Here is a 25,974-nt window from a genome sequence, read left to right as displayed (position 1 = left end):
TTAAAATAGACTTCCTGATGTGGTAGTGCCGTAGTGTTGCAGCCCGATAATATCAATCAATTGAATAGACTCACTCTTTGGGAATGAGTTGACAGTGATGTTCTCTCTCTGTTAGCTGGTGGGATTGTATAAATTCAATACAAATCTGCTCCTTTGACAGGATGACTATGAGATACAGAGAGATTTTTTTTTCACTGTGAGGCATGTTGAGTGGAAATAGGCACCTGAAAATAGTGACAATAGTATGAAATATAACATAATGCAAATATAAAACAAAAGAGAAAAGATTTATAGCACAACTAGTGGACATGAGAATAATCATCTGATCAACTCGTATGACTGTGTGTGCGCAACCTTGTTAATAATGGACCCCCTCCTTTCTCTCTTTCCCTCTCCTCTCCTCCTCCCTCCCCTCTTTCTTCTCTCTCCTTCATACAACGGAGGCTGTGAACTGCAGCAGCAGAAAGCTGTGCAGATCCTGGTGTGTGTTGATCTCCGGTGGGGACCGCATAATCCACTCGGACCTTCAGTAGAGCAGATCTCATCTGCCTACACATATAGATATTGATTTACTCACCACAGGTAAGGTCTTTTTACACAAGTTTCACTCTGGTGCTTTCTATGCCTCTAATGAGCTCACTGGAGAGGCAAGCTGGACTTCCACCAGCCATCAGGTTATGGCGGGGGTGCTCATTGTAATTCGCTTTTTTATAATTTGGGTTTTTTTGTAATGATGGCATGTCTTACAATCAATTCCCATCAGTGGAAGAGGCTACTCTAACACAGCAGACATTTATATGAGAGCTGTCCATTCATTTTTACACACATGGTCTATTAGTTGTTTCTTGGCAGTGTCCATATGGACATGTGTGGAAATTTTGAAAGCCAGTGATAAGACCTGGTTGTAAAGGCTGAAAGAAGAAGAATAAAAGATGTATGGTTGGAAACTGAGCTAGTTTGTCTGGCTGGAAATTACATGTATTGACTGACTATACTTTTTCAAGAGAGGATTGTGCATCTCTATGTAAGTTTAATGTGTGAGTTGGATGTATGTTTCATCATATGATATGGTTTCACTGTTCTTTTCTGCTCTTGCGCTCGTGTCTGCCAGGTGAAAATTTATCTTACATCATTTGAATTCATCATGAGAATCATCCATCGAAAAATGAATTTAATTAAAAATGTATGAATGTAGGACTACTTTCTATTTGAACTCACACCTTAAGGTTGCCTTTTCTATCTTGCACTCTTTTACACACATGAGAGTTTTTGTGTCATCTCTGTAGTAGCTATGACATCGCTGCCCTCCATACCATTCATCAGTTTAATCCCGTTCAAAATTATAGCAATTTAACTCTTCTTTGCTTATTGGGAAACTGACACAGCTCATAAAACATGACTCAAGACCTTTCACAAATGTATACCATAATGTTTCATTCAACATATAACACAAACCATAAAGTAGCTTTTATTTGAATAAAATATAAACATTCAGAATAAAGGTAAAGCAGTTCTAATACAGTAGAGTTGATATACTCACAGCCTAATGTCCAAGACGGGAACGGTTCGCCCATGTAGGCATGAGGAGGTAAAAAAATTAGATATTTGAATGTAGTTTGGCATATATTTGTCTCCAAAGAGGATGTCTGAGAGTCAGAGTCAGAGAGAAAGAGAGAGAGAGAGAGAGAGAGAGAGAGAGAGAGAGAGAGAGAGTCTGATAGTAAGGGAGAATAAGACAGTTCTTTCTCTTCTGTTTTTGTAAAAAACTGAAAATAAGAATGAAGTGTGCTCTTCAAAGGGGTCTTTTGATACTGCTGATGTGGTGCATTTCATAGGCTACATACAAAAGTATTTCCTGTCACTATATAGGACCTTTTAGCCGTGTGTCCAAATCTGTAGCCCTCAAGATGTAAGAGAACAGTCTATCCAGTCTTCCAAGTGTGCTGTTTGTTTAAAGAGGCTGTGGTTCATTTGGATTTAAGGACTATTAGGACAATTTGTGCCTATGGTTCCACCTGGAGGTCCCTTGACCACACTTTGAGAACCACTGCAATAAGTGAATAAGTGATTGTCTGTTGCTCGAAAGATGTATGGCAAATGTTTGACAACTGACAAGGCGCCATGCATCACCAGGGGTGTGTTGTTGGTGCATTTTAAGTGTCCATGCATGTGCAGTGTGTGTGTGTGAGTGTGTATGCAGCAGTATTAGTAACACCCTCAGATCTTCGGTAAAGTTTAAATGGAAACACACAAGCAAATGTGATTTAAATTTTGGTATCTGTTTGTGGTGTACCTTGTCATTCCTTCAAAATCTCCATGGAGGATCATTGATATGTGTGTGGTGACACAGAAGACATAAATCCTCCCTTGTTTTTCTATAATAATTACAATTTTTATATCAATTATGGACTGACACACACTAAGTTATGGCTACACCTCTCAATGCCCAGCTGACATTCAACTCTTTGCTTTTGTCTCCATTGATTCATCCAAAGCTGTGAGTCACCTGGGGACGTCATCCCCCTGAGAGATGACTATCACCAATCAAAACGAGACAGATTTAAGCAGCACCAGCAACAGTGGCGGGCTTCCCCAATGGAGCCGGAGGGAGATCTGCCTCCTCTCAGCTCTGGTCTTCTCAGCAGGCCTGTGCGTCATCTTATGCGGCATGCTGGCACTTGAATACATTTCCCTGGACGCCCAGCAGGACCCACTGTGCAGCCAGGACTGCCAACACAAACGCTCCCTGCTGCGGGCGTCACACTTCATTAAGGACAATATTGACCCAACCATCCCACCCTGCCAGGACTTCTACTCCTTCGCCTGTGGTGGCTGGCTGCGCCGCAATGGCATCCCAGAGGACAAGCTCAGCTATGGCATCATCACTGCCATAGGGGAGCACAATGAGGAGAAACTACATCGCCTCCTGCTGGAGCCGATACAGAGGCGCGGGCCCAACTCAGCAGAGCACAAGGTCAAGAAGTTCTACCAATCATGCGTCAATATCCAAGAGATCGACAAGCTGGGCTCTGACCCCATGAGGGAGGTGATAGAAAGCTGTGGGTGGTGGGACCTGGCTCCTCCCAGTGCTGCTGGGAGGGGTGAGGTCATTCCACAGAGACCGCCGGACTTCAACGACATGCTGTACAGGACCCAGGGGGTGTACAACGCTGCCGTGTTCTTCTCCCTCTCTATCAATGTGGACGACAAAAACTCCTCCAGGAACACCATCAGGGTGAGAGTGTGAGAACATGACGTGTGTTTATAAAGCCATGAGTGTATTTGAGTTAGTGTGTGTGTGTTTTCCTAGAAATGTTGTTGGGTGGATTTTCAGTTACAGAGCTGTCACAGACTCATGACATTCTTTTAAGGACCAGTGTGTAAGATTTACGAGGATCTATTGGCAGAAATAGAATAAAATATTCACAAGTATGGTTTAATTAGTGTATAATCACCTGAAAATAAGAACTGTTGTGTTTTTGTTACCTTAGAATGAGCCCTTTATATCCACAGAGGGAGAGGGGCCTCTTCCACAGGGGCCTCTTGATTAAATTAAAGGGACTGAACCTTATCCTAATTCAATCATTTTTTTCAACGAGTCATTAGGGTCTCAATTGCTAAATTCGGGACCTTAAATAAGTGTGCTGATGGTCATTTTGGAAATTATTGCTCTGTTAATAAGATTTGAAGACTTGTAGTGGCTTTGATGTCTGCTGGACATGGATAATTGGCTCACCTGCTGCTCTCCTCAGCTCTGGGACTCGCACTGAGTTGGACTATTGTCACAATATTTCCCTAAGTTTAATGTTACTTAATTATGATATCTGCTGTGTGAGCACACTTTAGCTACAGTAGCCAACGTTAGCTCATGTGCACCACTCGGTGTTCCCAGGTAGCGGGCCGTGTTTCATAAGCTGCGATTCTGGGCTTCAAACCAGCTCCAGTGCAAACCAATGGGTGACATTACACCTCGCTACATCCATCTTTATATACAGTCTATGGTTATGACACCTGAGCCATTTCCCTTTGCTGAAAAAGCCTGTGAGATGTGGTTGAAAGCTCCAGAAAAAGCTACTAAGTGAACCCTGAGTTTAGAATATTTTATCTTAAAAGAAGTTTAATTTTTAGTTTTATAGATCTGACTGACAGACCACTATCATCCAATATCGTCAATTCACTGAACAGCAATGTTAAAGTTGTAAATATTAACTAACCTTCAAAAGTCTGGAAAGTCTGCATCAAGCACAACATATGTGATCACATCACATTCTGTGTGTGTTCATGTGTGCAGATTGATCAGGAGGGGCTCACGCTGCCTGAAAGAAGTCTCTACCTGGGACAGGACGAGGACAGTGTGAAGGTAAACGTGCTTCTTCTTTGACTCCATCCCTCACTTCACCTCACTCCTCTAATTCTTTCCCTCCTTCCCATCATCACCTTTCCCCTCATGTATTCCTCTTTTTCCTCCCTTCTTCTCTCACTTCCTTTTTGACTGCATCGACTGGTCTTCATCAATCCACCTGTTTTCCTCTATCACCCGCTGCTGTGCTTTCGTTATCCTGTCCACCTTTCCACACGTCACCCCGTCACCTGCCATTACTGATGATGTTGTGGCTTCTCCTGTCTGTTAGTGCTGATGTCATTGTGCCTCTCAGATCTTGGCGGCATACAAGGCTGTGATGGAGCGCTTGCTGAGCATGCTGGGAGCTCACAACACCACGCAGAAGTCCGAGGAGATTATACAACTGGAGACCCGTCTGGCCAACGTGAGCTGATTGCGTGTTTATGTGTGCACATGCATGTGTAAGTGTACAGTGTTGAGTAAAATCTCCTCTCTCTAGGTCACTTTGTCAGAATATGATGACCAGAGAAAGGACATGAGCACCATGTATAACCGCATCACCCTCAGGCAGCTACAGCAAATCGCTCCCAGTGTGAGGACTGCACACACACACAAACACACACACAAGCTCATGCAAACGGAGGCCTAAGTGACTCACAAAGGCTTTCTGTCCTGCAGGGGTAGATGGGGAGATTGAGGGACAAAATAAGAAGTAGATAGGAGGGGGAAAAAAGGAGAAACAGAGGAGACATGGGGGGTGTTGGAAATGATTGAGGGAGGGAAGAGGAGAGGGGAAGACACTGGAGGTATTCCTTAATCTCAAAATCATAACTCAGAATGCACAGACATTATCCACGCACTGTAAAATCAGCGAAAAGATCATTCATTCATTTCAATAGTTTTTCTTTGAAGCCTGGACAGGTAAAACTGTGTATTTTACAATTTAAAAAATAAAATAAACATAATTGTGCATAATAGAAATATCTTGTTTGTTGTTTTTTAGAAGATAAACTGCATGACTCTTTTAAAATCTAATCTTTGTCTCACCACAGTTGTATTGGAAACACTTGCTGGACAGAATCTTCCACAATAACTTCTCAGAAGATGACGAGATTGTGATCTCCACCGACTACATACAGAAAGTCTCCGACATCATCAAGACCACTTCAAAGAGGTAAAGAACAAGAGAAAGGGCAGAGGGGTGGGGGTGTGGAGAGGAGAGGAGAGAGAAAGATGAAGGCGCAGAGGTGTATGGAAAATTGAGTCAGTACTTCTTGAGAGTGAGTGAGCGCTTTTGTTTGAAGTTGCTCTGTGTGTGTGTGTGTGTGTGTGTGTGTGTGTGTGTGTGTGTGTGTGTGTGTGTGTGTGTGTGTGTGTGTGTGTGTGCGTGTGTGTTTGTGTATTGCCTCTGGTTTAGGGCTGTCAGTGTAGTTGGGGCTACAATGCAGTGTCATGAGGTTTTTGTGTGCTGCTGTGGATGTATTTGTGTTCACATTTGAGTGTGTTTATTGAATGTGAGTCACTGTTGGGTGAACTTCCAGTTCTACTGCAGCTGATTATTATCCATCTACACCCATACCTTCTTACCACCTGCAGACTCAGACAGACACACATGGATGTAAACACACACACACACTTTCTTTTCCCCTCTTCCTCTTGACAGACTCCAGGGGAGGCTGTAGAGGGCTGCTACATGTCAGGATGTGTGTTACAGCCACTGACAGCTAGGCAATAGTCACTGTGCTCTACACAAATACACAACACTCAGCCCTCATGCATGGCTCACTGCTAGGTGGATTACTTGCTTGTCATTTATGTCTGAGACTTGGATGTCTGTCTGTATGCAGTAGCAGCATAACCTATTCAGACTTTCTGGTAATTTCATGACTCACTAGTTCATGATATTATGGCAACATTCAATATATTATTTTCATGATTTTGTTGTATGCTTCATTCTCTGATAGATTTTACATTCACAGACAACCATGGTGTAGCATTGATCAACCATACACAAGTTATGTGATCAATTAATCAATCAAAACACAGCAAATCCACCTTATCAGAGCTGGATGGCATTGCCAAATCAACAAAAACTGAATTATTTATCATTGGTTCTATGTGAAGCATGTGTTAGCGAAATGAGTGACTTTAGACAATTGAGTATTTTAGAAAGGATTTGGAGGTTTAAGTAGCAGAGCAGTCTTGCGTGCGTCTCTTCAGCAAGCCACCATAACCAGAAGTTCATTTGCAGCATTTTTGTCATTTCATTCTTCTTTTTTTCTGACAGTAATGGGCTTCCATACATTGACAGTGGGAGACAACAGTTTTGAACTGTTGAGACTCTCCACCAGACTCTCCCTGACTCTGTAACTTTCTGACTCACTTTCTGTCTTTCTCTTTCATTCTCTCCTCATCAAACTCTTTTCTCCTCAGTCCCCTGCTCCCCAGCTCTCTCCATCTGTCTCCCCCTCCTACTCCCCCAACCTCACTTCAAGTCTAAGGGAGAAGATGCAGCTTGACTCTTTAACTGCTGGGCCCTCTTGACTCCTCACTCGCTCTCCATCACTGTTTCCCTCTTGTTTTCTTTCTAACTTTTCTGACTCTGAAGGAACTCAGATGGCAGATGGAAAAACTGAAAGTTTGGGCCAGATAGAACAAGATTCCAGTTAGATGCAGTGGATGTCACTTAACACAGAGAGCACAAGAGGAAATTAGCTGCAGTCTAACATGAAGGGTTCTGTATCATACTAGGATGGGTTCATTAAGCTTTGTACTATAGCAGACACCTTTTCTTGTACTTTATTTATTTAAAGCCCCCTAAGTCTTTTTTTCGACAAAGCCCATATGAGTTACAGCTTCTTGAATTGTGAGTTAAAACCAAACCAAATATATGTTAAGGCAATTAACCAATTCCTTTCATATCCTCCATCCTAGGGTTGTACATAACTACATGCTGTGGCGCATTGTGGCAGCCCTCAGTCAACATCTGTCCACCACCTTCCGCAGCACCATCCACGAGTTTTCTCAGGAGATTGATGGCACCGAACAGCAGCTGGAGCTGGGCAGGTTCTGCCTCACCCAGACCAACGAACACTTTGGCATGGCCCTTGGAGCCCTGTTTGTTCAGCAGCACTTCTCCTCACAGAGCAAGGCTAAGGTATGGATGGAGGTGGACAGTGGAATAATGGGTGGATGGATAGATTTTACCCATATTCATTGACTGCACTAGACCAAGTAGCCAAATTCCACCCAACTGTCCAGGAAATTTGAAGTGAACTTTTAAAATTTCAAAGATTAAAATGTGAGTTGCACATATAGTTCTCTGCAGGACCAAGGTTTTGACCCACCTTATCCCCCAAAATCCCAACTGGCACTGCCAAATCTGATACCTAAAGCCAACAAGTGGCTTTATTTTTGCCAGCTAATGCAACACATTGGCTACTCTCTCTTTCCCTTTTCTGGGCATTGCATATCTACATGCAGCACATGACTCACTTAGATATTAGCACAGTCGGAGAGAATGAGAGAAATTGCTCAATAAATTACATTTGAAAATAACTCTACTCTAACTTTACATAGCCATACTGACCAAACGTCAGACTTAACACATACAACAACAAGTCATACAACATTTTAGAGACTGTTGGGGACAGAGCCAATTTTGAGCAGCAGTTTTGCAGTGAGAGTGTAATTGCTTGATCTGTCATTACTTATTTAATGAAAATGTTTCCATCACCACATAAATTTAGAAAATATGCAGTAACGAGCAATTTATCTGCAATTTCAATTGACTTCAATAAAAAAATAGTTGGACAGGATTCTTGGTGATGATAAAACCACAAAGCCTTCAATGACAGCATGAGGAAAATCCACAAAACTAACCTTGGCCTTCAATTGAATTTTTTAGGACTTAAGCCTATTACTGAAAACACTTAACAACTTTTCTTATTATCTGAGACATTTACAGCCTTGGGAAACACATTTATAAAGTTCATAACTTTCCCACACTTTCGATGACTCAGGCAACACTGGAAATGTTTTCTGATATTGTTTCTACATCTTTCTATTCTACTTGATAATTTTCTTTGGCTCCTTAGGGGCAGGGGCCAGGGTCCAGCTGTGTTTTTTGACACAGCCAGATGATTTTGGTTGATTCCTGAACTGGAATCTGGAAATGCCATCCATGCCAATCATAACTTGTTTCTAGCTCTTATTTACTCCACTTTTTTATTTCTATTTTGTTCTCTGTCTAGGTCAATCACTAATAAACCCTCACCTCTACCGTTCCATCACCTTTGGTCCCTTTCTCTTTCACCTTAATCTTCCTCCATATGTATTCGTATCTCAGTCTCATGTCCACTCTAGGACATTCTTCTTCTTATACCCTTACTGTCAACCCTATAAGCTTCATCTTACAATGAGCCACATTTTCCTCTTCTCTTGCAAACTTCTAAATCCCCCTTGCTGCCAAAGCCCAGGACTATATAGCATGCAAGTCTGACACAAGTTCTAGGTGCTAATTACTTTTTATGTACTGTACCTTAATTGAAATTTAAGTTCCCAAATTCCTAATGTTCCATTTAAGATTCCAATAAGATACAAAGTGTAAATTTTAATGAGGCTTCAAGCTAGTGGAGCATTTCTGATTGATAAAATCATAGACAAAAGGGATTTTTAGGATGAAGCCTAGAGTATGGCAGGTTTTTCCCAGGTGAAGTGGGTGCCAATCCTATAAGCATCTTAAAGTCATTCAAACCATCAAAAACTTCTCATGTGGGGGACTGAAAACTTCAAGCTGGGTTATTGCATTTTTGGAATTGTCCGTGTCCACACCAATCATTTCACACTGTTGGTAAACATCAGTCTGTACTATGTTGGCATGCTCACACAGGTTGGAGACCTCATTATCAACAAAAAAGGTACTGGACTCCAAGCCAGTGGCAATGTGTGTAGCCTTGACTGACTCGCTGATGCTGCTTACCTCAGTGTGAACAGGAATTAATGAGTCTCAGGAGCTGAAGCTGAGAGTCAAGAGACAGAGAGGGAAAGACCAGCTTTCTTGTTATCCTGAAGCACCAACAAAGACAGACATAACATGTCTTGGTGTCTTTAAGGAATAGAAATTGTGTTTACGATAGTGTGAAAAAGCACTAGTAGAATTCTTTAAAAGTAACTAGAAGTTTGGACAGCAGATGTTCCACAATCCTATTGAAACCCTAATGCTGGTATCAGGTAATTCTGCAAAACCTCATATTACATTCAATGACGATTTTAAATGTCCAATGCTAAAAATTTTTTAAAGCTATTTCTTTCTACTTCTTTCTACAGTTACATACATCTGTGCATGGCAAGTACATACCCATACCTTGTATGGGTTGTTGCCAGTGGCAAGAAAATAAACTATGGCTAAGTAATTGCAGCAAAGGAGGGTTCCTACACCCCAGACTAGGGGAGTGCCCGAATACGTTATTCAGCAAAGCGCAAATAGTGGGTTTTTTACGAATATTGTTTCATACAAATATTTTTTAAATTATTTGATTTTGAGAGGAAAAAAAAAACATGTCAAATACCAGAGCACAGGTCGATTACATCACTATATCAGTCTCTGTCCTTTGCTCCACTGTTACATCTATCAGCAGGTCTCAATGAGGGGAGTCACATCCACCTGCTACATGACACATATTTCCTTATTTGGACATCACTCCCGAGTTGGGGGTGTTCCCCAGAGATAAAGCTTAGCTACTGACACACATGAAGTGCTCCAAAGGGACTCTCCATAACCTGTTGTTCCCCTTCCCCTTTCCACAAAGTTAAGTTGTAAAAAATAGGCAATAAATGAAAACTGCAAAGCAATAATCGCCTTTGAAGTTCTTCCCTACATGGTACACGGTGTGCTGTCTCTGTGTTATGGGTGTATACATAGGTAGAGGTCTGTCTGCAATGAGGCAATGAGATAAATTTTAGCTCAGTAGTCAGCGCAGTCATCTATGATCTATCTTCGAGATCCGGTGTGGGGACCTCCTTCGTAAGGTAGTTTATTCATGAACACTTATTGTAACACTTTAATTGTCTAAAATTAAAAGCATAATAAAAACAAAAACAGGATTTTTAAGCCTTTTCCACTTTTATTTAAATACAAATACAAATAATTTTGCTGCTTCAACAAATATAGATACAAATACCGGGCCCTCTGCACTAATATCTATGTCTTCCTACTTTATGGAATTAAATAGCTCAAGTATTTCTTTAATAACTGACATGTACAGCCAACTAGCTATCACTAAAGTGCTGTTAGCAGAGGATGGTTTCGATCCATCGACCTCTGGGTTATGGGCCCAGCACGCTTCCGCTGCGCCACTCTGCTGTCAGTCACCCCAGATGGGACTCGAACCCACAATCCCTGGCTTAGGAGGCCAGTGCCTTATCCATTGGGCCACTGGGGCTTCAGTGAGTTTGCCTGTAGATAGACAATGTAGAGAGGGACATAAATAGGGAACAATTGTGTCACAACAAGGCAGTGCAAACATGACGAACACAAGACGGACAAGAGCAGTGATTTAGTGAAGCAACAATGCTGTAGTCAGCGTATATGGTCTCCAAGTACAGTTTGTGTGGAACCTTGCTGCCATGGGTAGATTATGACATTTTAGTCATGCTGACATGTAGCACATAGTTTAACATTTATGGGAACTGCATGATCCAATGTTTTTTGAGGTTGATCCATGAGGACTGAAACTCAGGATACCTATGTCTTCCTACTTTGTGGAAACTAAATTGGTGGAGTACTTCTTAAATAACTGACATGCAAAATAGCTGCCACTAAAGCACTGTTAGCAGAGGATGGTTTCGATCCATCGACCTCTGGGTTATGGGCCCAGCACGCTTCCGCTGCGCCACTCTGCTGTCAGTCACCCCAGATGGGACTCGAACCCACAATCCCTGGCTCAGGGGGCCAGTGCCTTATCCATTAGGCCACTGCGGCTTAGGTGACTTAGGTGTAGATAGACAATGTAGAGAGGGACATAAATAGGGAGCAAACATTTCACAATAAAGCACTGAAAACATGAGGAACAAAAGACAAAAGCAGTGATTTAGGGAAGCAACAATGCTGTAGTTGGTGCATATGGTCTACAAGTAGAGTTTGTGTGGACACTTGCTGCCATGGGTACATTATGACATTTTAGACATGCTGACCCTTCAGCTATGCAGAGGTATAGCACATAGTTTAACATTTATGGGAATTGCAACATCCAATGTTTTTGGACGTTGGCCCATGAGGACTGAAACTCAGGATATCTATTAGGGGTGTGCCTGAATACAAATACGTTCTTTGGCAAAGCACAAATAATGGGTTTTTTATGAATATTTGTTTCACATAAATGTTTTAAAAATTATTTGTTTTCAGGAAGAAAAAAAAACATATCAAATACCAGAGCACAGGTCGGTTACATCGTTATCTCAGTCTCTGTCCTCTGCTCCACTGTTACATCTATCAGCAGGTCTCAACGGGGGGACCACCTGCTACATGACGCACATTTCCTTATTTGGACATCACTCTCGGAGTTGGGGGTGTTACCCAGATATAAAGCTGAGCAATAGACACACGCAAAGTGCTCCCAAGGGACTCTCCATAACCTGTTGTTCCCCTTCTCCTTTCCACAAAGTTAGGTTGTAAAAAATAGGCAATAAATGAAAAGTGCAAAGCAATAATCACCTTTGAAGTTCTTCCCTACACATTACATGGTGTACTGTCTCTGTGTTATGGGTGTATAAGTAGGTAGAAGTCTGTCTGCAATGAGGCGACGAGTAAAGTTTTGGCTCAATAGTCAGCGCAGTCGTCTATGATCTGAGAGACTCCATTTCGAGACCCAGTATGGGGACCTCCTTCATAAGGCAGTTAATTCATGAACACTAATTGTAACACTTTAATTTTCTAAAACTAGAAGTGTAATAAAACCAAAAACAGGATTTTTAAGCCTCTTTCCACTTTTATTCGAATACAAATACAAATACAAATAATTTTGCTGCTTCAACAAATATAGATACAAATACAAATACTGGGCCCTCTGCACATCCCTACCCCAGACCACGGACGACTGTGCTAACCACTCAGCAAAAGGGTCAAACCACTAGCCAAGGGCTAGTGCGTCCGCCAACTGACTAAGTATTGATAATACACTTAGTGTTTTACAAATTAGAGTTTTTTTATTTGATGAACGTGGTTGCTGATGTGCAAAAATGAACTAAATGGGTTTTATTTCTATTTTTAAAAAATGCAAAACAACGATAGGACAGTGGGCAAGTAATGTAATCATAGTATGCCCAAATACTGTGTAATACTGGTAACACTGACTACCACTGCAAGCCTACACCCAACACCTGCAAACAAACTCTGATGTGTAATACCAGTGGAGTTCCCCTTTAACTGAAGGTAGAGATGACTAGAAAGATCTCCAAATTCTCCTTTATGGGATCTGCTGGTATTTGAAAACAAGCCAAGAAGGAAAAAAGACCAATTGGCTCAGTAGTAATCAGATATTGGACATGGGAATTTGCATTTCAGACAATGGACGGATCAAAACTGCAGCAAAGGTGGCAGAAAAAACATCACTGTAGACAATCTAATGCAACACAAATTCAAATTATCAGTTAATTCTAGTAACATAAGCAAACTTGCTCAACAGGGTGTAAACATGACCTTACACTCTTTGATTATACCTTTAATTATTTGGATTTGGGGGATTCCAAGTCAAGTCAAGTCAATTTTATTTGTATAGCACCAAATCACAACAGAAGTTATCTCAGGGCACTTTTCACCTTGAGCAGGTCTAGACCGTACTCTTTAATTTACAAAGACCCAACATTCCCCCATGAGTAAGCACTTGGCGACAGCGGCAAGAAAAAACTCCCAGGAAAGAAACCTCAAGCAAAACTGGGATCCGGGTGGGCGGCCACCTGCCTTGACTGGTTGGGTTGAGAGAGAAAGAGGGAGGGGGAGAGGGGAGAGAACAGAGAAGCACAGCAACAACAATAATAACAATAATAATAATAATAATAGAAATATGACCAATAATAATAGCAGTAGTAGTTGGCAAAAATGACTAATATTATTAGCAGCAGCAGTGGGCTTCACGCTGCAGCCGAGGGTCTCCTACGAGACGAGAAAGCACAAAACTCCAGGGAAGATGCCAAGTTAGTAACATGCATTGATGGTACATGAATGCATACAGATGGAGAGGGGGAGGAGGAGAGAGGACTCAGTGCGTCATGGGAAGTCCCCCGGCAGTCTAGGCCTATAGCAGCATAACTAGGGGCTGGTCCAAGGCCAGCCTGGACCAGTCCTAACTATAAGCTTTATCAAAAAGGAAAGTTTTAAGCCTACTCTTAAATGTAGAGAGGGTGTCTGCTTCCCTGACCGAAACTGGAAGATGGTTCTACAGGAGAGGGGTCCAATAGTTGGAGGCTCTGCTCCCCATTCCATAAATTAAAGCCTCTGAAAATGTGGCTTCAAATATTCAGTTATTCACCATAACTTTAAATATTTATGACTACATAAGCAATAATCCGAGTTCAAAAATCAGTCATTATTTATTGAGTTAAAAAATAAAAAAATAAATTAAGCTAATCTGCTTCTTCAGGACCATGTGGGTGTGGTTTGACACACACATTGATTTGAGGACCAAACAACCAATTTACTGTCATCAGATCTGATTTGCACACGGAAGTATGTCACATCACATTTTTTTCAACTGAGCCCCGCCTACTTCAAATTTGTGAGAAGGGCACCTAGAAAAAAAGAAATACAAAAATGTGAAATTAGGAAAACTGTTCCAACTTTAGCTGAAAATAGTGTGTTTATTGTTCATAGTAAGAAGCAGATTGAGAAAATGTGTTTCCAGGGGCTTGCAAACTTCTTCCCATGATGTGATCTCCCTCCAGGTACAGAAGCTGGTGGAGGACATAAAGGACTCTCTGTACCTCCGGCTCCATGAGCTGGACTGGATGGATAAGGCCACCAAGAAGGCTGCCAGAGAAAAGGTTCGGAGAACAAACTCGGCTTCTCTATCACAAACACGAATTGAGGAAGAAGTAGTGAGGATCGCCTAATCCAGATCTCTCTTTGGTGCTGATTTAGGGTCTGCACTGCAAGATATCCCTTCTAATACTTTTACAATCTGAAGTTATAATCCTTTTAGAGGGCCATGTCGAACATAAAGAGCTTCCCTTTAATCCTATTACATTGGGTTTGCTTAATTGGTTAATGCATTTGTGTGTGCTTGGATGGTTGTGTGCCTTGGTCCAGAAACAAGTGTGTATTGAGGGTTATTAGTTACTGCAAGTGGATGTAGACTGGTGTTGGGTAGGTTTACTTGTTTCTCTCTCTCTTTCCCTCCATCATCCTCTTCTCCTCTTCTCTCCCAGCTGAAGCACATGATGGTGATGACGGGATACCCTGACTTCCTTCTCAAACCTGAGCTCATAGATCAAGAATATGGTGTGAGTCATGAGCCTCCTATTTCAGTCTACATTCTTGGGTCTTCCTCACCACACATGAGCACCCACACATCATACACACAAATACTATTTCCCAGCATCCCCCTCTCTCTACCTGTGTCTCGTACACTGAACTTGTACATCTGTAGACAACTGTTGGTTAGCATCAGTGATGGAAAAAACTAAGAATCTAAATAAATGACAGAAAAGGGCTTTCCAAACAGGTCAGTGAAAATACAAAGAAAAAATAGGTAGGTAGTCATCAAATGCATAAAAGTGAGAATATGCTAAATATGTGCACAAATACAGGCTTTTAAGGGCACAGAGAACACAAAAAAGGCTTGGATTGGCCTTGATGCTGCTTGAGGAAGAGTGTCAAACTTGGAACGTGTTGCAATCCAGAGTAGCTGCCCTTACGAGCCTTTTTTGTGTTCTTCATTCGTGGAGCAATGTTTGTTTGTTCTTGTGCACGCATGCTGCACACAGGTAACACAAAGCACATTTCTGATGTGCTACTCATCTACAGATGGCAGAAACATGCCAAGAATTCCAGCAATGTACCAGCAATGAGGAAGACTGCTAGTACATGAACATGGATGTAAACAACACAGGTTTCAAAACGCTCCAGGAAATCAGTTCTGCAATCACCTAACAAATGTGTGGAATGAATTTTTGAATATTTTGAAACCTATATTGTTTACCGTACATCCATGTTTGCTAGCTAGCAATTGGGTCATCGGCACTGTTTCTCGGTGCATTATCATCAATCAGTGGAATAGTATGAAACCATGGGGCTAAATGTGTGTCATGTTGCCCATATGCTTGTGCATGTGCATTTACATCCTTATAAATCTTTGCTCCATATCACTACTAGTAGTCAAAAAGGCACCTTTAAAGTAGAGGATCAATATAATTCTTGAATGTGTGTCTATTGCGTTTATAGAGATCACAAAACTCTTGACTGGACATGAGCCTTAGTACACAGGACCGCTGATGACATTGTATCATAGGTGACTCTGCTTCATAGTTGCTACAGTACAGATGCATTGAATTTGATGTGGAAAAAAACCTGCCAGCTTTTGAAGCATTTATTTTACCTTAAATAGTAGTTGTTGAGAACATTTTGGAAAATGTAATGTCTAGGAATTAGATGAGAAAATCAATACCACTCTCATGTCTGTACAGTAAATATGAAACTACCATCAGTCGCCAGTTAGCTTAGCTTAGCACAAAGGCTGGAAACAGGGGGGAACAGCTTGACTGGCTCTGTTCAAAGGTAACAAAATTCTCATACCAGCAATCTTACTCTGAACTTTACTCATAAGTAAGATATTTCTTCATCTGTATTATTGGCTCTACTCATTACATTACCAAGCACACAGACTCAAGGGTGGGAGGATGTTGCAGAAACTACCACAATTTTGAAATAGTAGTCTGTCCAGATGTGTATTTTTGTCACAAACAGACAGAAGCGCATCTGGCCCTGTGAGACTTAACAAGTAAAAAAGATTCAAAAAAGCAAGATGATGTGTTTACTGTCAGTTTAAAAGATAGAGATATTGCATTAAATCCCTTTTGGCAAGAGAACAAAACCAATTCTCAATCTGTGTACAATAAACTACTGCAAGTCCATTTTCATATTAGATGTTTGAATCATAAATAAGTTGTGTCCCAATTGCCACAGATTATCACTATTTATAAAGTAACAACTTATTAGTAGCTGACTTGGTGGCTCTGTTGGGCCCACCACACCTACATAACACACTTCCACAAACACCCAACTAATGCATACCCTAAAGGTGCACATAAACTTATCTGTGGTTTTGCAGTTTGATGTGGATGAGAAGACCTACTTCAAGAACATCCTCAACAGCATCAAGTTCAAAATCAAGCTCTCAGTCAAGACGATCCATGAAGAAGTGGACAAGTCAGCGTGAGTTTCATATCTCCTCACATTACACAAGCTACAGTAGCTAGCCAACTTGGCTCACTGACACACAGTGCAAAGCAATTAAAGGTTAATATATTTGAAATCTATCCAAGCTCATCCAGCTGAGGCTCACACTTTACACCACTGTGAGTGTGTGTCTGTAATGTGTTTGACATACCTAACATGTCCCAAAATCGACATACACAGCTAGAGAAAATCCATTTGATTTACTTATCTATAGCAGCCAGACATGCAGTTCATTTTTTATAAACTACAGCCCGCCACGCCTGGATTGAGTGCCTCTCTGCTATGACAACACATTACAGTCACATTAGTATTCCAAGGTGCTCAAATCAACTGGATCATTAGCCCACACTCAACGCTCTGAAGAGTTAAATCACATACTCCACTTTTATCACCAAAAAGTGAACCTTTCATCACTCAGTCTGTCTTGTCACAAGGATATAAATAAATTAACACTCCTCCTCTCTGTGTTTGTCTTCCCTCAATTTCTTTGCAGCCCATGCAGAGCCATCAGTCTTTCACTCCTAGAACAAGGGCTTCTCACACCTTCAGAGTTAGTCATTTGGCGGATTTTGTGCCAATCGATTGGTCTGGCTTTAAGTGGATTAGCATAAAGGAACTGTCTGTGTTTTCATATGCAGAGGAATTTTAGCCGTGGGACCACACACACCGAATATTTCTCACCAGGGGATTTAGAAAGTAAGAGAGGAAGAGGTGTTTGGGATTCTGTTCAGGATTGGGGTGTGTTTCGATCCCATCTTTAAAACCCTGTTTGATTGACTCTTGTTTTTCTCCTCAGATGGATTCTCCCTCCCCAGGCCCTAAATGCCTACTACCTTCCTAACAAGAACCAAATGGGTGAGTGTGTGACCATGCATCGCACAAACTGATATCTGTGTTCTCTCAGTCATCTGTCTCACACCTCTCATCTCTCCCATTGCCGATCTGCACCACGATGTGGACCATGTAGTAGTTACACGCAATTACACCATGTTGCCATCAGTTTTCGACAAGCCAAATGTGACTGCTGCTTAGAGATTTTTAAAAAAGTGTCCACCTACTCATATCATATTCCTTCTCCTCACTCTTTAAAATCAAATTTTTATTATTACATTAAATATTACATTATTCTTAAATTGCATCCATCCAATTGCAATTCCATCTTTTGGTTTCCTTTGTTTCATGTCTACAATCTGACTCTGTTTGAAGATAGTGAGACAAGGACAGAGGCTTAGTCAAAAGCTGCTCTCTCACATATGCAGTCCATTTTTGTCTCTTCATGGGGAGTTTTATTGATATAGAGTGTCACAATGTGCTCCTCAGTCCCGCTCTGCAGCCACACTCTATCCCCAGCCCATTGCTCTCTGTCTCCAGCCCCTGCTCCCTTCTCCCAGGCCATGTACTTTCCTCCAGCTCCCCAGACCTGCCATCCTTAAGCTGTCCACCAGATGCCCTCGGACTTTCCCTCCTTTCCCCATCTATACCCCTGTTCCCACTTCTCATCAGTCCTGCAGTTACCTGGCTTACTCCATCCACTCCTCACCTGCAACTCATTCCTTTGTCAGCCACTTACCTCATATACAGGCCCAGATCCTTTGTTCCCTTGTCAGATCATTGTTGTTGTCATGTAGCTTTTTGTCAGTGCTTTCAAGCTTCTGTTTTCGGTTACCTGGACCTGTACCATATCTGCACCTGCTTGTCTGCCTGTCTGGACTTTTCCGAATCTCATCCCTGCAACTCTGTGGATTTAATACTACTGCTGTTTGGACAGTTTGGACTTGCTACCCATACCTGTAAGCTTTTGTATCTTCACTTTTGACAATTAACTCACTGAACTGTCCCTGCCTGCCTCTATAATCTGCATTTGGGTACTACCCCTGCTGCCTGTGACATACAGTCTGTTTTTTACTTAGACTTGATTTGCTAACAGTCAAAAAATGTAATTATGTTAAATCCAGACTATCCTACTGTATGTTAATCAACACATATTTAAGTCTGCAACTATAGATTAATTGATTACTCTGTAAAAAATTTAAATGTAGCCCAAAAAAATACAGTAACTTTGCATTACACCCACTTCATTTAAGAAAATTCTTAACTGCTGATGCCTTACATTAGCTTTAGCAGAACTTCAGAATGCATTTTGCACATGCAGGACAAGGATTGTGCAACCAAAAACTGTGTCAATGTACATATGGGTATATGAGTGTTGTTTTAAGACAGACTAAGGTGACATCTTGAAATTGTGTTTGTTCGACCAACAGTCCAAAACCAAAAGATATTCAATCTATTTTTTGCCACTTCAATGAACTATCTTTCAATTCAAAGATATTATACATAAAATATGCAGCTGATGTCCTTAATCAGTTGTTCAGTGCTAAAATATGACTATTTCAATGAAAAACTTCAGATTGGCAGTGACATGTGGCAACAGGAGATGAATGAAATGTCTTCACTTTGAAGTGCTTAGAGATAGTGATGATCTGAGTTAACTACATGTCAACTACAGTGTGTGATGGTGTTGAGGAGGTCAAAGTTTATTCACCAGTTGAAGAACAGCTTTCTTTGGATGAAGCATGATTTTTAGGGGACAGAGAAAATTATTTATATGGACAAATAGTGATTTTTTTTAATTTAATTTATTTTTGTTGCTGCCCTCTATTGTATGCAATGAGATTTGGGATAATAGTATAGATGCCTTTTACATAAATATCTTGACTCGTGTAGGTTTAAAGTCAGTCAGTGTTTTCCTTTTCCTTCTGTGCAGACCGCAATAAAAACCTGTTTCTCTCTATAGTTTGTGTGCCTCATGTTGTGTCTTTATCTCTCCCCCAGTCTTTCCAGCTGGCATCCTTCAGCCCACTTTCTACAACCCTGAGTTCCCACAGTAAGTATCCCTCCTCCTGTCCCTGCTGTCCGTAGGGAAGCAACAACATCTCCACGGCCACAAAAGCAAAGGTCATTAAAGGCTACATTAGTCTGGCAAGCCTTTGCTTCCCTTAAGTCCCAACACACCTGATTTAAACCAGTTTAACCACCCATCAAGAGTTCAATTATGGAACAAGGTCCTGCTAATGGAACAGGTATCGTTGAGAAGTCGCCACCCTAAATTTGAGCCCATCAAGTAAATTGACAGTACATGAAAGTAGATAGCTTCCCCATCTGTCTCTGTCTGATCTGTTTATCTCACTTGTTCTCATCTCTGGCTCTAAAATAAGCACACCATGAGAAATTTATGAATTAGTCATAGCAATACCACACAAAACTTTCCCTAACTTTAAATTAGTCATGCATTTAAATCCGCACACAAATTTCAACCTCAGCCGTGCATTTCAGACAGAAGCTCTTTGTATTTGACAGATTCTGGTATTTCAAGGCCAATATTAATATTTTTTGGATTAGCTGCTGATAAGCTGTGTTTTTCTATGGCAGCACACAATATGTTTAAAAAATTATCATCATTTTGCCAAAAAAGGACTGCATATTTCCTCCACTTTTATTCTTGTGCAAATTAACATATCATTATGCCATTGGATAACAAAGTTGTTTAGTGAAATCCAAACCAATTAAATTTTGGATGGATATGTACTAGACTATGTGACTTTTGAACAACACCGATGCCGCAGGTGGAAGTTACAGGGTTAATGCTGAATGCTAAAACAAAGTCTGCAAAGTAACTCATAATCTAGTGGTCTTAGCAAAACAAGTAAAGCCATAGCAGCAAATCTCCTGAGTGTATTGAGCTGATCAAGGCTTTGTTTCATTGCTTATGCATTAAACTTTTTGTAAAGAAAACAGAATGTGTTACATTTTCTTTCAAAAGTTCAAAGTGTAAGCATTTGGTAGATACCACAATATATAATGTATATTTTTCCTCCTTGTTGCCAGGTCTCTGAACTATGGAGGAATAGGAGCTATCATTGGCCGTGAACTAACACACGGATATGATGACTGGGGTAAGAATGACAACCCCTTCACCCACAATCCATTGCAACAAAGTTTGTTTTTTTACCATTTTAAATTGAACCCCCTTCACTGCTTTGAACTATTCTATTACACAGAGCAAGTGTTTCCTGATGATTTGTGTAAATTCATGACATTTGCAGCAGGGCTGTCAACTTCTTCTGATGATCTAATCTAGACTAGTGGCTATTACTTGACTTAATCCAAGAGGTTAGGTGGTGTAGAAATGCAGGAAATTTGTTTTAAATTACATTTTTTTTTCTGGGGGAGGACGCCTAGACCTGCAACTGTGCATTAAAGAAAATTATGAGCCACAATCTCTAACTTTAATTTCCAGTCAAAGCGCGGCCCTTTCAAGATACAGCAAAAGCATTTAATGAGGGTGTGAAAAATTGTTGACTAGCAGCTTCTTCTTCTGACAGACAGTTAATATCTATTCTACAAATTCAGTTGGCCGAAAAGCAGTTCAGTTGCTTCATATAGTGGATACATCAGCCAAGGTTAACTTTTGCCCCCTAACAGTTTGACTTCTGTGATGTGCTGGGCAGCTTTTTGGACTGTGAAGGAAAGTTGCAGGTTGTGTTGTCTTCATGTTGATGCAGCAGTCACCCTTTTGCCCTTCATCTTAGTGATGCAATGGTTTGTGTCTCTAGGGGGCCAGTACGACCGGCACGGCAGCTTCAAACAGTGGTGGACTGAGAAGTCCTACAGAAAGTTCCAGAAGAAGGCTGAATGTGTCCTCAAGCTCTACGATAATTTCACTGTTAATAACCAGAGAGTGGGTTTGCACACTCATTGCATGAGTCTTTACACCCTGATGATAATACTATGATGATGTCATACTGTATCTTGGCTTGTGCTTGAAGATTACAAACTTATAACAGAAAGCCAAAAGGGGCATGGGATTTGAAAAATATGGGCATTTACTTGGCAAGGAGGTTCTAACAAAAAACACTATTGAGTTGTATTGTGGGAAATGTAGGTGCAGCTTTTTTGGAGTTTCTCCCATGCTGACATCTTAGCCTCTGCTTTTTGACTATTCAGGTCCCCCAGCTACATAGAAGTGCAATACTAAATAAACTTTTGAGGGTTTATTGTCTGTGGTTGTTTTAGCAGCTTTCACCTCATAAGATACTGATTATTTGTAATTTTTGCATTTAAATGGTCAAATTTAAAGGGATAGTTTCAAATTCTGGAAAATACTTGATTTCTTGCCCAGAGTTAGATGAGAAGATCGATACTAGTATCATGTCTGTATGCTATATTTGAAGCTACAGCCAGGGCACAATTAGCTTTGACAGCTTAGCTTAGCATAAACACTGGAAGCAGGGGAAACGGCTATCCTGGTTCTGTCTGGAATATCTGCTTGTAACGTAGTGGTGACGAAAGAATAGTCAGGCACACAACCTCCTGTAAAACCCAAAACTTTTCAATTTTACACTTTGATTTTGTACAAATTAAACAAAGTAGAAGATGTTGGCGAGTTAGAGGTGCTGGTAGATGGATTTTGTCACCTGCAGATAGACTCAGGCTACTTTCCTAGTTTCCTCTCTCTTTGTCCAGGTGAATGGTCGTATGACACTGGAGGAGAACATAGCGGACATGGGAGGACTCAAGCTGTCATACTACGTAAGTAATGCAGATCATTGTTGAAATACTGCGGCTGTGTGACCTCACACGAATGAAGGATTTTAAATAAATAATATCAAAATGCAACCAGTCAGTTTTGACTCTTATTTGCCATAGTTCATATCAGGTAGTTGTAGGACATACTGTAACATTTCTGTGATTTCTACCAAGAGGAGATCGTGATTTTGACTTGGAAAAGACTTTGGTCATGAGCTGAGGGGTCATAATTTCATTATTCACTCCCTGCGCACCTCTCTGTCTCTCTGTCCAGGCGTATCAGAAGTGGGTGAGGGAACATGGTCCAGAGAGGCCCCTACCTGGGCTCAGATACACTCATGAACAGCTGCTCTTCATTGCCTTTGCGCAGGTACTGAAGCCTCTCAACACAATCCACACTACAGTCTTTCATAATATTTTTACTGTTAAATCATTTATCTACTGCTCTGATCATAGAGAGCAGGTAAGAGTTATATATTATCCGAACATTATTATCCCATCTATTAAGCATTGGAGGGATTTTAAAAAATTATGTTGCATTGTGTTGATGACAGTACAGCATCTCAAAGCACTAGACCACCTTGCAACTACTACATCTATCATTTAAATCCATCGGCATCTTTGAAATTCATGGCTTAATGTGGCAGTGGCAAAATCTAGAAAGACGTTTTAATACAATCTGCAGTGTTTAGCCCATTTAGCTAAAAGGACGTGCCATGGAAATTGCATATAAGTGGATAGATTCATTTCAGAGTAGAAGAAATACATAAATATATAATATTGAGCTGTGAACCAATTCAACCACATTTTTGTTCACATAAAATGAATATGGTGAACTTGACAAAAATGCTTTTTGAATATCTAAATAGCAACAAATAGCTTTTAGTATGTTGTGCATGTGCAGATTTGACTGATCATGTCCAGTTTTGGACAGATTTGTTTTTGTCTTGGCTGAGTTGTATCCAGGTTGGGTCGTTGATGTGTTAAAGGGACATTCCACAAATTTCACTCATGAAGATCAGTTTACGCGTCAGTAGGACTACTACTCAGCCTTTGAAAACAGACGTATAGTGTCTTCTGTGGCTCTGAAGGGAGCATCGTGAAGTCTGAGAAAATAACCCTGATGATGTCATTAGTGTCCTCTTTGATTCAGGCTTTATATTTTCAACAGAAATCCAACCAACAGAAACATGCAGGAAATCACCAAGCATGGTTGGTCTAATGAAAGATGCTGTTAAATTGCATTATGGGAAATGTAGGACACCAGGGTTTTGGATCTGCTTCTTAATCTCATTCTATGAACTATAAATCTGAATATGTCAACATCTGCCAACTTTGACCCTGTATTTTATTCAAATCTGTCTCTCGCATGTCCCGCACCTTTTATGGAAGAGCCATATTAAATTGTTGGAGTGCCCCTTTATTGTTCTATGTTGTCTTTTCAGAACTGGTGTATGAACAGAAGATCTCAGTCGCTCTACTTGCATCTGCTAAATGACAAACATGCACCAGAGCACTACAGGTACAAAATACACACACCAATAAAAAAACACTCACAAACACAGAGAAACTCATCAGTATTTTGCATCTGTGTGCATTGCTTTTACATTTTAAGAATAATCTTCACTTACAACACATCCAAAAAAAGACACATAACTACAGTTGGGATTGCACAGGTAATGTTGGGAATGCCCCATTTCCTGTGAAATAAGTTAATGTACATTACACTTGAATTATTACATAACAGCACAAAATATGCACACATACACACGTGTGATGTCTGCATTGCTATTAGATGTTTTCATTTCCTCCCCCTGCAGAGTCATCGGCAGTGTTTCCCAGTTTGATGAGTTTGCACGTGTTTTCCACTGTCCGAAGAATTCACCAATGAACCCTGTGGACAAATGTTCCATATGGTGACGTCTCCACCTGGTCTGTTGACCTTCAAACGACCTTCAGAAGTCCCCACACCCTCCCCTCACACACACACACACACACATACACACACTGTGACGGCCCCTCTGCTTTGCTTGCTGCTGCTATGCTCTAAAGATCTTATAGACTCACCCCACCAATTTGTTATATCGGTTTGTTTTGTGTACTTTGTTTTAAAGGTGCAGTGTGTAGAATTTAGTGGCATCTACTGGAACAGACTTGGCAGAAATGGAATATAATATTCATAAGTATGTTTTAATTAGTGTATAATCCCATGAAAACAAGAAGTGTTGTGTTTTTGTTACCTTAGAATGAGCCCTTTACCCGCCATCTTACACCACCATGTTTCTATAGTTTCTATGGATAAAGCAAGAGGGTTTTTCGCGAGTTTTGTGGCCACCGTAGGTTCTCCTACATGCTTGAAGGGGGAGGGGTATTCAGTTGATTGCAATCTGCAACCTCACCACTAGATGCCACTTAATCCTACACACTGCAACTTTAAAAAAATGTACTTTAATATATGGAATACCTGTGTGACTTCCCTTTTCTGTCACAGTCTAGAGCCAGGCTGTGACACAGACATAGAGACGCAACCTGTCCTACATCACACATTCATCAGAGCTAACAAGATGATACAGAGTGCATAAAGCAGCCAGATCCAGGATGGAAGTACATCTTTTCAATTGTCATCAATACAAAGGCTTTAAATTGTGGAAGTTTATACACTGATTGTCCATTGATAACTCAGTCTGTATTTACCATCGAGCATGGGTCACATGACCATTGATCATGTACATACATTATTTGATTACCATATTTCCTCAAATAAAACAAGGTAGTCAATTAAAAGCCAGGTCTCCGATAATGGCCGAGGGCGTGGTCAACACGAACAAATGAAGAATAACTTTGTTGTTCTGGATTACTCATCTAATGTATTATTGTCCTATTTCAGTCACTGTGGGTGTATATGCGTTAATGTCTCAGCCAGCTGTAGTTTGCAGTAATGTACAAGTGCCACAAGATTGCAGCAGCTACATTTGAAGTACCCTTTGGGACCCATGCGGAAATTTGATGACGGAAATTCAAAGAGAGGGCTTTGCAGTATGTTAGGAAAATTCAGGAAAGAAAGCTGCAAGGCATTTTGACATTGACCCAAAAAGAATTGGCCACTATTTTAGGGAATATGGTAACGCAGTAACAAACATTTAACAGAGCAAGCGGAAGTAGATCAGAAAACAAGGGGGCATCATACTAAAATATGAGCAAATATACTTATTAAACAGAGGGAATTAGAAATAAAGGCCTCTCTCTAATATAAGGCTGCTTTCAATAAAGGCCTTGTACCATCTGCAGTTGAGGTAAATAAAGGCCCTGGCCACTATTTGAGGAAATATGGTGGGTTTTTTTCTATGTTTAAATTTATTTTTAAAACATCTATTTTTGTATTTTTGCCAATTTATCACACACATTATGCATAGGATTCATAACCTATTTTGTTTTTAATTGTTGTTCTCCATTGTTTGTCTTCTTTGTAGCATCAGCTAGAAAAATCTCAGCATATCAGAAGATGTAGATTAAGGACTGGCAACAACAGTGATTTCAGTCCCTGATGTAAACTGGACAAATGCCACCTTTAAAGTGAACTTAAAATCAGTAGCAT

The 25,974-nt window shown here is 40.7% G+C and overlaps 1 protein-coding gene and 1 non-coding gene across 5 annotated transcripts; one reads left to right on the top strand and one right to left on the bottom strand.

The window, feature by feature from the left end:
* Positions 1-479: 479 nt before the first annotated feature.
* Positions 480-25,371, top strand: LOC121900677 (endothelin-converting enzyme-like 1). Of its 4 annotated transcripts, XM_042417158.1 has the most exons (20): positions 480-582; positions 2,496-3,235; positions 4,292-4,360; positions 4,656-4,766; positions 4,842-4,934; positions 5,395-5,516; positions 7,277-7,499; positions 14,282-14,380; positions 14,765-14,839; positions 16,666-16,769; positions 17,590-17,648; positions 18,422-18,583; positions 19,626-19,677; positions 20,679-20,746; positions 21,407-21,531; positions 22,317-22,382; positions 22,654-22,749; positions 23,825-23,901; positions 24,200-24,311; positions 24,871-25,371. In XM_042417158.1, exons 2-19 carry the CDS (start codon positions 2,531-2,533, stop codon positions 24,297-24,299), a joined length of 2,406 nt encoding a protein of 801 aa, XP_042273092.1. In that variant the 5' UTR covers positions 480-582; positions 2,496-2,530; the 3' UTR covers positions 24,300-24,311; positions 24,871-25,371. The 4 variants fall into 4 exon arrangements, with proteins under 4 accessions (XP_042273092.1, XP_042273091.1, XP_042273093.1 ...); XM_042417157.1 differs by lacking the exon at positions 24,871-25,371 and having other exon boundaries at positions 24,200-24,536; XM_042417159.1 differs by lacking the exons at positions 18,422-18,583; positions 24,871-25,371 and having other exon boundaries at positions 24,200-24,536.
* On the bottom strand, positions 10,713-10,785 carry trnar-ccu. The gene has a single exon. It is a non-coding gene; the product is annotated as a tRNA-Arg (tRNA).
* Positions 25,372-25,974: the final 603 nt, after the last annotated feature.

Source organism: Thunnus maccoyii, chromosome 7 (assembly GCF_910596095.1).
Source record: "Thunnus maccoyii chromosome 7, fThuMac1.1, whole genome shotgun sequence".
In the NCBI taxonomy this organism is placed as follows: domain Eukaryota; kingdom Metazoa; phylum Chordata; class Actinopteri; order Scombriformes; family Scombridae; genus Thunnus; species Thunnus maccoyii.
This window is presented reverse-complemented; position numbering and strand designations above follow the sequence as displayed.